General features: G+C 41.6%; 1 protein-coding gene across 2 annotated transcripts in view; it reads right to left on the reverse strand.

Moving 5' to 3' along the window:
- The window catches only part of ITGA6 (integrin subunit alpha 6), a 223,537-nt gene that overhangs the window by 30,136 nt on the left and 180,663 nt on the right, over nt 1-12,738 (reverse strand). For both annotated transcript variants that reach the window (XM_085645291.1, XM_085645292.1), the window contains exon 15: nt 144-303. In XM_085645291.1, the coding sequence (XP_085501417.1) occupies nt 144-303 (160 nt within the window). The remainder of the gene's footprint in view (nt 1-143; nt 304-12,738) is intronic.

The raw sequence follows: 12,738 nt of genomic DNA on the forward strand, positions 1-12,738 counted from the left end.
AAAAAGACTTTTCATTCAAAGCTTTCACAGATGCCTCCTCGAATTCGAAATTCACGTTTTTGAAGTATGCACAATCCACCCTTCCCAGCCCTCCCTCCAAAAAATAGATCCATGGAGTCATGCAAGGTGTGTATTCTACTTACAGGAAATCCATTCAGTTCTTTGTAAGAAGAATAAAACAGTGTCTCTGGTAAAGCTACAACCAGGTTAGCTTCATGAGCATCATCCCCGTCATTGGTGACTGTGATTTCCAGAGCAATATTTTCCCGGTCTTTGAGCACAAGCACTGGAACTCCACGTTCACTGTTAAAAAAACCATTCAAGATTTACTCATACAGTAATTAGTCAAAACAATTATGAGCAGTAATCCATTTCAAATTAAAATTTGTAAAATTTCTAGTGTTAGTTATTTCTATTTCAAGGGAACGCAACTGTATAAAATTGCCTGTTCACACGTAATAGGGTCAATCGGTAACAGGATGAATAGTCTGGGTAGGGGTAGTGAGGAAGGACATGAGGCAGCAGAAGTCTACGTTTACATGTATTGCATTTACTAAGAGCTTCAAACCCCTGATGAGGGTAGGAAGCATTCCAATTTGCATCAGGTTTCCGGGCACCCTTTGGAAGTGCCTAGTTAATATGGTATTGGATGTATGTTAGTCTAACTGGGAGGTGTTGCGTGAGGCGTTTGAGATTCAAATAAGTTTTATAAACATGGAGCATTGAATGTCCCTGCACATAATCATGAGGCGCTGCAGAGAGTGACAATGGATGCAGCTGTGCATACATACAATTTTAAGAGAGGTCAGGAGCCTAAAGTCGAGACAATCAGAGTGTACAGCATGCGGGGAGGTAGAGTTCACAAGAGAGCAGTTTACATGGAGTATACAGAGAAGCAGCAGGGACGGAATCCACCGAGTTACTATTTAACAAAAAAGGGTGTATATGCTGTGAGGCTACACCCATCCTCCCAGAACTTAAAAGGCCACAACTCCTGGAGACACAGTTAATTAAGCAGGGTGAAAATAACTGTGCAGGACTGACCCAAAAGCAAGAGGGGCACAACCCGTGGAAGCACTGTTAAGCAACCAGGGAATGCAAGATTACAGTAAACCAGTAAACAGGTCGATTTGTAGGCACTACCCTTATTCATTAAAGATGTCTGCCCTTTGGTCACTATTGGGAGTAAATTGAGGATGTTCCAATTGCCTCTGGCTCGCCTCCCTCATTCTAAGACCTCTGGTCGCATTCTGCTGAGCCATATCAGATTAGAAATGGTACTAAACCCTACATACTCATTCACTCCCTCAGAGTTGCTACCACCATGATGTAGCCTGCTACTTCCATAGGTAGGTCCAGTAGTAGACATTCCAGTGAGCTCCTGCACCAAAGTGAAAACTGATTACGCAACACCTGAGACTACAAATGCATGAAGTGCTTCTGGTACTCTTTGGGGAGCACAAATGGTACAGTGGCAATGACCTCCCCATTAAATTCCTCAACCTTTTGGAGCAAAAAACAAGGTTCCATGGACATTGAAAACTACACAAACAAACAAGTGATTGCACTGCACTTCCATAAGTCTAGTTTTTAGAAATGTACTGTAGTCCAGTCTGCTCACGGCTCCATGATACATTATACTAAAGTCGTATTGTAGAGAGTTCAATCAACTAAAAGGCACTAATAGATCAAGATTGGAAGAGCAGATTTAATTATTGCTCTCAAATAGATAAATTTCAAATATTTTCCTAAACATCAAGCGAGGCAATACACCAGAAATCACAGTGGGAGGGCAAGCGTTGTCCATAGAAAAAGTGAAAACAGAGAAGCTATGGCCTTCTGGTCTTGCTCTCCAGAATCGAGTAATTTCAAAGTGAAGCAGTTTAGATTTTAGATATAAGACGGTTTGGAGAGTATATATTGCCAGTGTTTTTCCAGGCATATTTGGAACAGTACCATAGAATGATTACGTACTAAGCACATGACTTGGGAGAAAATTATGTGAGGAATAAGGAGCCAATATAAGGCATTAAAGTATGACTTACCCAGTACTCAAGGAGCAGTCAATTTAAGTGGGCTGCTGAATTTTATAAGAATTACAGTAGTCTAATCGAGAACTGACCAATGTTAACTACTGATCAATACTTTTGACAGATTTAAGGTGTTTTAATACAACTAATGCTTCTAAGTTGGAAAGTATAAGTGAAGAGCACTGCTGATCGCAGAACGATCTGGGGAAGGAATACGCTTTTGCAGCCAGGGAGTGTATTGCGAACAATCAGAATTTTCTCCTGCTGGCAGGATTTCCATTATGAGTGACTTTCAGCCAATGCCTGTCCTTCCATTCCCTGATCACCTTTAAGCACCTACCCAGAGTCATGTCATCGCAAGGGCGACTGTTTAAATGAAAGTGAAGCAGAGTATCATCTGCAGAAGCCAATAACTAAAGCCCAAGAGAGCAGATTGATGCCAACATTGGCTTACCTAAGGCTGAAAATGGGGATGGGATTGAACAGAATGAACATTGGGATAATGTTCAGAGTGCATTATGGAACGTGTATGCTCACAGATAGTCACGTGTTCAAAACATTCAAAATGCGTGCATTGACGCACTTAGTGGTTGACTTCCTTCCGTGATCAAGGCTTACTTGCCGAAACATGTCGGAGAATGGGAAGCTGTAAGAATGCCGCATGATTCCGAATAAAGTCTCACTCCTCAGTATTGGGCCTCTCTGCTTGCTTCATTGGTGTGATGGTTTGACGGGCTTCTCCGTGCCCGCCTTAAGAGGCCACCCTGAAGGGTCGGGGGCTCCATTTCGGAGGTTCTTGCTGTGGGGATATATATATATAGATATATATATATAAAAATATATATAAAAACACCCACTCTCGCCGTCACGAAAATAAACTCGGACTCCGAAGCTGCATGCATATACTTTAATGTTCAAGTGCAAAAACGACGCGTTTCACCTTTACGGCTTGATCACGCTCGAAAGTGCAAACAAACCACCAAGTTTAAATACATTAGTTCATTGAAAGACGGGCTTACACATGACAACAGGAAGAATGTTACTATGGCGGCCATCTTGTAACATTGTCTAAATGAAATTAATACATACATGTGATAGCAAAATGTTTGCAAATTCAAAAAAATACATATTGGCAGACCTGAAATATTCAATTGTGTTAACGATTATCGAAAATCATGTATTAAATCATCAGCCAAACAACGACTTTTTCTGAATGTGATCTGTGGGTTGCTACTCAGATCTTGTTTAAGATGTTCATCTGTGAGTAGCACATGCCAGTGTTTTCTAAAAACCTTGCGTATTTCGGCAGCTTGACCTGAAAACGTGGTGATAAATCTGATTTTTTCTTCTTTTGTTTCTTTCTGTTTGGGATAGATGAGTTCATCACGGGTTTTTGTTTACACCCTGGAAATAGCATCTTTCACAGTTTTGGCACTATAGCCTCTCTCCCTGAATCTCTGGCACATAGTTACCATCTCCCTTTCATATGCCTCCTTGGTGCTACAATTCCTCTTGGCTCGTAGCAATTCCCCATACGGGATGCTTCGTACCAGGCTCCCTGGATGACTACTGTTAGCATTCAAAATGCTGTTACCCGCTGTATCCTTGCGGAATAATTTCGAAGTCAGATGGTTATCAATGACTTCTAGGCGGACATCCAGAAATTCCATTGAGTTTTTACTGATATTTTCAGTGAATTGTAGATTGCAAGTGTTCCGGTTTAGTTTGTCAATAAAGATTCAAACAGAATCCTCATCACCAGACCAGATGAAAAAAATATCATCGATATATCTCAGCCACAGGGCAACGTTGTTAAATTCCTGCATATTGGCTACCACCTGCTCCTCCCACCAGCCCATGAACAAGTTCGCATAGCTGGGGACGAAGCAGGTTCCCATCGCTGTGCCCTGTGACTGCTTGTAGATATCATTAAAAATTAAAAAATTATTTTTGAGGCAAATCTCAATCATTTCTAATATCATTTGAGAGTGATGTAGTAAAGAAATGGATCTGGTTTTAAAAAAGTGTTGGATCGCCAATAACCCCCGTTCATGTTGGATGCTAGTATATAAGCTACTAACATCCAAAGTCAAAAAGTGCGTAGTGTTGAGCTTAAGCTGTTGAAGACTCATTTTAAATTTTGAATTTTATATTTGTTTATATTTCAGACGGTGTTTCACGAACATTGAGGAAGGATGTCACACTTACTGTAATGATTATCTGTATCAAGTCTTATTATTCGCTAGGTGATATTAGGGTTCTCACTCATTATGAATTTAATTCTTGATTGTTTGTTTTTTGCCTTTTAACCCCACTTGGGGAGCACAAGTGTATGTATTTTTACTATACGTATAGTGTGAGGCAGTCCTATCAGAAGGCCTCTTTTGACCCAGGATAGACATGTCAATAACAAATCCTGTCTTAATATTTAGTAATGTAGATTTTATTGTACGTATGATTTCTGCATTAACCAGAGTTCTTTTTTTGGTCCCGCCCACTTGGGCGATTGGACAACAAACGATAACGTATTTTACGTCATCAGGTAGTTTGACTTTTTCTCCTTAGGGTCCAGCCTTATAGAGGCAGACACAATTTGAACAAATACAAAGGCTTACGACAATTTGACATTGTTATAGACAGTTACCTGTGAATGACAGGCTACTCTATATTAAATGTGTAATTACTACATGCTTACGTCCATTCGGGCGATTTAATACATGATTTTCGATAATCGTTAACACAATTGAATATTTCAGGTCTGCCAATATGTAGTTTTTTGAATTTGTAAACATTTTGCTATCACATGTATGTATTAATTTCATTTAGACAATGTTACAAGATGGCCGCCATAGTAACATTCTTCCTGCTGTCATGTGTAAGCCCGTCTTTCAATGAACTAATGTATTTAAACATGGTGGTTTGTTTGCACTTTCGAGCGTGATCAAGCCGTAAAGGTGAAACACGTCGTTTTTGCACTTGAACATTAAAGTATCTGCATGCAGCTTCGGAGTCCGAGTTTATTTTCGTGACGGCGAGAGTGGGTGTTTTCAAATATTAGGAAATCCGGTTTCCTGGCTCGGACCGCCTGTGACAGAGGGATCCCATTACCGGAACTTGTGGCTTTTGATATATATATATATATATATATATATATATATATTATTGCTGCAACTCTCCTTCTCACAACCACCATCCAAAGAGAAAGACAGCACTCGCGGGGGCCGTTTCCAAAATTTATTAAATGGAAACTATCACGTATACAAACAGACGCGTTTCGGTAACAACCTTCATCTATGTTTACCGAAGCGCCCGCCCGCCATGTTTTTAAATCATCAAAATGTACATCAACACAAATGAAGGACCAACGTCAATATCGTGGTCTCTAACATTCCTTCCCCAATATCGGCGCCATCTTGTAATATATGATAGCCCACATGCCTGGATGACAAACCCCACTCGCAAACGCGATAGGAGTGGGGGAAGGATCAAAAAATGTACGTAAATCAAGCCCTGGATGGGCATACACTTGGAGACATACTCCAACGGAAATAAAACATGGCTAGGGCTGCCTACTGCTGCAGAGTTCTACAAAAATTATATTAAAATACTGAGTGGGTGAACAAACTACTATGTCTATACATCTGGAGATACTATATACAATATAATACAATCTACCATAAATGATGTTTCTACAGGAAGCAACCAAGGTAAAGGTAAAGCAACGGGTCCTGACTCGGGTTCAAATGCAATTAAGAATGCCCGCCAATATATACACACCCAATTGTATACATATACATGTGAAAACACCATATATAACATTTAAATCAAATGCGTGCATACAACATATATGTACAGATACCAAAATTATATATACACACACAAATGCTATGTCCATTATTTACAAGCTATGTCCATTATTTACAATGTGTACAGTGGCACCATCCAATGTCATCATGTTGTAGTAAAGTGAAGGAGGGGGAGGACAGTATAGAATATCACTCCCCTAGGTGTACAGCTAACTCTTCACTACTATTTAGGCCCCATGGTGTCTTGGTTTGGAGATCGATGATGTACCGTGACTCCAATCTCCGGAGTTTCAGTATCCTGTCTCCCCCTCTAGGATTCGATGGTACATGATCCAAACAGAAGTAGCTCAACTCATCTCGGTTACGATTGTGAGTTTTGTCAAAATGACGTGCTACGGGGTAGGTCTCGTCTCCTTTACTGATGGCCCGCATGTGTTCCAAGATTCTGATTTTTGTAGGATGGATAGTGCTGCCCACGTAGCGTAGGCCACAGGGGCATACCAGACAGTAAACAGTGTATGGTGTGGTGCATGTCAAAAATTTCCTGATGTTCCTATTGATACCTATAGTGGGAATGTCATAACTAAGCACTCTTTTACTTCCTTTACAGGCTTTGCATTTGCCACATGGAAAAAACCCTCCTAGAGCTCCAAAGGGTTTGTGTGTGTATATATAATTTTGGTATCTGTACATATATGTTGTATGCACGCATTTGATTTAAATGTTATATATGGTGTTTTCACATGTATATGTATACAATTGGGTGTGTATATATTGGCGGGCATTCTTAATTGCATTTGAACCCGAGTCAGGACCCGTTGCTTTACCTTTACCTTGGTTGCTTCCTGTAGAAACATCATTTATGGTAGATTGTATTATATTGTATATAGTATCTCCAGATGTATAGACATAGTAGTTTGTTCACCCACTCAGTATTTTAATATAATTTTTGTAGAACTCTGCAGCAGTAGGCAGCCCTAGCCATGTTTTATTTCCGTTGGAGTATGTCTCCAAGTGTATGCCCATCCAGGGCTTGATTTACGTACATTTTTTGATCCTTCCCCCACTCCTATCGCGTTTGCGAGTGGGGTTTGTCATCCAGGCATGTGGGCTATCATATATTACAAGATGGCGCCGATATTGGGGAAGGAATGTTAGAGACCACGATATTGACGTTGGTCCTTCATTTGTGTTGATGTACATTTTGATGATTTAAAAACATGGCGGGCGGGCGCTTCGGTAAACATAGATGAAGGTTGTTACCGAAACGCGTCTGTTTGTATACGTGATAGTTTCCATTTAATAAATTTTGGAAACGGCCCCCGCGAGTGCTGTCTTTCTCTTTGGATGGTGGTGGTGAGAAGGAGAGTTGCAGCAATAATTGTATGCGGGCACACCCCCGCACGAAGAAGCACCCGCCTGAGAGTGCACCTGACTGGTGTCTCGTAGCAGTGATATATATATATATATATATATATATATATATATATATATATCCATCCAACTCTCAAGGTTTCCCATTCAGGATAGCCACATTCGGGTAAGTAAATCTTCCGTTTTTATTCACAGGAGCTACAGCATTGTGGCTAAAAGCTCGCCGAAATTCATCGCCTGACGCGTTTCAAGCTGTGAGGCATTTCTTCGGAGGCAAACATTTATCAGCGTGCGAACAATGGCAGTTCAAATTATCTTAACCACTCGCCCCAGTGGGCGTCGGCTCGCGCTGAGCCTAATGGTACTTATAGTGCCTTGTGTTACTACAGTGAGCTGCTCCACGCTGACATGCATTAAAAATGTTTGCCTCTGAAGAAATACCTCAAAGCATGAAACGCGTCAGGCGATGAATCTTTATTCAGCATAATGAACTACGAACCAAAATGTACCGTAAACCAACAGCCGGTAATGCCATAATGCATGCCTCCAGTCACCACCCAGCACATTTGATCAGAAGCATACCATATGAGGAAATGCTCCGTATTAGAAGGATTTGTAGCACTGATCAAGGTTGTGTAGAGGCTCAGAACGAGTGCAGGGACAGATTTCTGAGAAGTGGCTATCTCCCAGAATTGGTAGATAAGGCAATAAGCAAAGTAACTAAATCGGTAGGTCGTTGGCACTGACAGGCAAAAAGAAAGAAGAGCAAACAGAGCGAATGAAACCCGGCTAATTCTCCCAGAATTGGTAGATAAGGCAATAAGCAAAGTAAATAAATACGGTAGGTCGTTGGCACTGACAGGCAAAAAGAAAGAGGAGCAAACAGAGCAGAATGAAACCCGGCTAATTCTAACCTATAACAGTCAGCATCTAAGTATTCGCAAAATTGTGAATAGGAATTAGGCACTTATTGCCAGTGATCCTGTTTTGGGAAAACAATTGCCCCATTCTCCCAGTATAACTTACAGGAAGGCAAAATCTATGAGCAATTGTTTAGTCTCCAGTAGCCCAGAGGTTAGAATTAACAGCTCATGGCTCAACAGCAGTAAGGGTTTTCTCAAATGCTCGGTTTGCAAAGCCTGTAAGAATGGGGTGAGCAAGACGGAATACACGACTCCCCTCAGTAACAAACCTACTCGTATACAGAGTAAGTTGACTTGCAAGACTGAATACGCTGTATATGTGCTGGAGTGTCCAAGTGGCCTGTGCTATGTAGGTAGCACTAAGCTTCAGGTCCACAAGAGGATACTCCAGCACATACGGGCCATTACCAACGGCGATACCGCATACCCAGTGGCAAGACATTTTGAGGAACAACATGCTAAGAACCCTACTGGTTTGAAATACTTTGTGATTGACACAGTCCCACCACAGAGAAGGGGTGGGGATCGTGAAGCACAGCTACGTAAACTTGAGACAAGGCACATTATACTTATGGCATGCAAAGCACCCAATGGATTGAACGCTGGGGAAGATTTTTTTACCTATCTTCACCAGGTCAATACGACATAGTTGTACACTTTAACTGCCTCATATCTCTTTGTAATTGGTTTTAATCAGTATTTATGTAATTCTATTATGAAATCTATTGTTTTTGCACATGGTTTGCACTTTACTCTACGAACTTACTATTTATGCATTTTGCAGAGTGTCACTCTGATAAGGGTGGTTTTATATTAGATGGCCCACATGGGCTTAATCTCCTCCTCCATTATAGCATGGAAACGCTAGAGGTACCCTGTGAGACCCACACAAACATTTAAATGCTGCTACCCTACGGGACAAGAGGTGTTTCACAAAAAAAATTGTTTTAAAAACCCTTCTATAAGCGGCTATCCAATTGTGCTAGTGTGAACTGGGTTTAGAATTGCCAAGTCACGAGTGATCTTTTAACATAACAGTATGATAATGTGAATGTTTCTAAACGTATTTAAGTATTTATGTGTTTTTAAATATTTATTCTACATGCTGCTTTTCTGGTGTGACAATTTAACACAAGATGCTGGATTGCTGTTCTGAATTTATGTATTTTACATGTATTAGGAGCACTCATGACTGGAACTACCAACGGCGCAGGCAAAGTATGTTTTCCATGTTTATCAGTGATTGCCAGGCAGTACGTCATCCACTTGCACTTTAAAAACATTCCACTTCCTCATCCGTGTCATGTGATCACGGCCCCACGTGGGCTGAAACGCGTCATGGCGGTGTCGGGCACTATATATATATCAAGCCAATACTCCCTCTCACTAAGAAAGAGTGCGGGACAGCTCCGGAGTGCAGAAAAAGCGGCTTTATTTGTTAAAAAGCGCTGGCATTGCGAGTCCATGAAACGCTGGCAGACGCGTTTCAGCCTTCAATAGCTTTCCTCAGTGCCCGTTTCCATGTTCTCCTTCCATCTCTGGGGGTCAGCTACTACGATCTTTAAATGGCGACCACATCCAGTCAGCTGATCACTTGCCCCTCCTTCCGCCTCTATGACACGGCGGCACCACGCGCAGCTCTTCCCAGTCTACTGCATGCTGGTAGGTGGAGTCCTCAGAGCAATCCCATACAGTGATGGGGTATTGCACAACACCATGTGATGTCCCACTGTGTGGCTGCTGACCCTCACTCCACCGCAGTTGTCCGGAAAGCTCAAGCCATTCTTGGCACCCCTTATCAGGCGGATCAATCTCGCCTCCTCTCTCCCCAGGTAACGATAACGTCCCATTGGAAATCCACCATACCAGGGGGGGTGGCGCGTTGCAGTTTCATGCGACAACCCAAGTTGCAGGCACTACGCGTCACTCCTGACCGAGAGGGCGTCCCGCTACACCAGCAACCTGCACGCTGGTACAACATCAAGCCAATACTCCCTCTCACTAAGAAAGAGTGCGGGACAGCTCCAGAGTGCAGAAAAAGTGGCTTTATTTGTTAAAAAGCGCTGGCATTGCATATATATATATACACACACACATACATACATCTCCTTGTTACCCCGTTGTGACTTCAGCAATCATCCGGACATCAGCAAACTAGGGACACGGACCTCAGTTAAGTGCAAATTTGATTTATTTAAAAGCAAACAGCCATAACGTTTCGGCTCCTCCGAGCCTTGCTCACATATATATATATATATATATATATATATATATATATATATATATATATATATATATATATATATATATATCTACTGGCGGTCGCCAGTAGATAGTTATAGTTAGGGCCGTGTTTCCATAGGAAATCTGAAAATTCTATTTTAAATAACTTTGGCGCTGGTTGACGAATCCTTGCGAAATTCTCAAAACTAATGGGGCGCTCCGCTCAGCTCCTACCCTGAAAGTCTCGGGGTGATTCGTCAAGCGGGGGCTGAGAAAAAAGGGGGGTCCCAAAACGCGTTTTCCCCATGCATTTTCCCATAGGACCTTTAGTCGAAGGTACAGCCCGAACGGCTGAACAGAATTACTTGAAATTTGGCAAAGAGGTAGTCCTCAGGTCAGGCATGTGCCTTTTGCATATATGGTGTCAATCTGTTCAGTAGTTCCTGAGAAAATTGCAGTTAAAAGCACGTAAATATCTATAGCCGCGCACCGTGCGCGCACCCTAACGTGCGCAAGCGTAATTCTGATTGGTGGTTACATGTCAGTCAACATTCGAATCGGTCGAAATCAGGAAGTGTCGGCCGCCATTTTGTGTGTTTACAGTGCGACAGTGAAAAACAAAGGTGGAGAACGTGAAAAGGGGGCAGGGTAGAGAGTTCCCGACCCCCTAGCCTTTGTCAGGGGGTCCCTGAAGGACCCCGAAGGGTGAAAAAAACATTTTATTTTCTATTAAAAAAAATCGCGGGGTGCGCGCACGGTGAAAAACCTAAAAAAAAAAAAAAACATTTTAAACAAGCCATTCCATATTACAGGATACACTCAATCTATAACTATATACATAGGTAGTTTATTGTAAAATAAATATATAAAAAATATACTAATACATACATAACTTAGCATTTAAAAAACCTTACAAATTCACTTAAAAAACCATAGGTTTCACACACGTTATAGTTAGGAATTCGCATTTAAAAAACCTTGCAAATCCACTTAAAAAACCATAGGTTTCACACATGTTATAGTTAGCTGGACATTTCACTCGTAAAAAACCATTGAAATTCTCCTGTTATAGTTAGTTCAGATAACTATAACTCGCGCGACCGCCACTCTATCACAAGGATGATGTCATCAGTGATGTCATGAGTGATGCCACTGACCATGTCATGAGTGATGTAATATGTGACGTCATGAGCAGTGGATTGCGGGCGCGCGAGTTATAGTTAACTGAACTAACTATAACGTGTGAAACCAATGGTTTTTTAAGTGAATATATATATATATATATATATATATATATATATATATATATATATATTCTACTGGCGGTCGCCAGTAGATAGTTATAGTTAGGACCGTGTTTCCATAGGAAATCTGAAAATTCTATTTTGAATAACTTTGGCGCCGGTTGACGAATCCTCGCGAATTTTTCAAAATAGGTGGGGCGCTCCGCTCCTACCCTGAAAGTCTCGGGGTAATTAGTCAAGCGGGGGCCGAGAAAAAAGGGGGGTCCCAAAACGCGTTTTCCCCATGCATTTTTCAATAGGGACCTTTAGTCCAAGGTACAGCCCGAACGGCTGAACAGAATTACTTGAAATTTGGCAGAGAGGTAGCCCTCAGGTCAGGGATGTGCCTTTTGAATATCTGGAGTCAATCTGTTCAGTAGTTCCTGAGAAAATGTCAGTTAAAAGTACATATATATCTATAATTCTGATTGGTTGTTAGATGTCAGTAAACATTCGAATCGGTCGAAATCAGGACGTGTCGTCCGCCATTTTGTCTCTCGCAGTCTGAGGCAGTGAAAAACAAAGGTGGAGAACGTGAAAAGGGGGCAGGGTGGACAGTTCCTGACCCCCTAGCCTTTGTCAGGGGGTCACTGAAGGACCCCCAAGGGTGAAAAAAACCAATTTTTATTTTTACGAAAAAGCGCGGGGTGCGGGCACGGCACGCACAACGCATCGTGGGTGCTCGGTGCGCGAAGCGCACCGAGTGCCCACATAGCGCGCATGGTGCGCGAAGCGCACCGCGCGCGCACGGTGAAACACCTGAAAAAAAAATAATATTAATAAATACATAACTTAGCATTTAAAAAAACGTACAAATTCACTTAAAAAACCATAGGTTTCACACACGTTATAGTTAGGAATTGGCATTTAAAAAACCTTGCAAATTCACTTAAAAAACCATAGGTTTCACACATATTATAGTTAGCTGGACATTTCCCTCGTAAAAAACCAATGAAATTCCCCCGTTATAGTTAGTGCAGGCAACTATAACTCACACGACCGCAATCCTCTGCTGATGACGTCAGATATTACATCACTGTATTTAGACACCTATTTACCCATGTCTTCTTCCATTAATCTTTAGCTATACATATATTAC

The sequence above is a fragment of the Triturus cristatus genome, chromosome 3_1 (genome assembly GCF_964204655.1).
Source record: "Triturus cristatus chromosome 3_1, aTriCri1.1, whole genome shotgun sequence".
Taxonomy (NCBI): domain Eukaryota; kingdom Metazoa; phylum Chordata; class Amphibia; order Caudata; family Salamandridae; genus Triturus; species Triturus cristatus.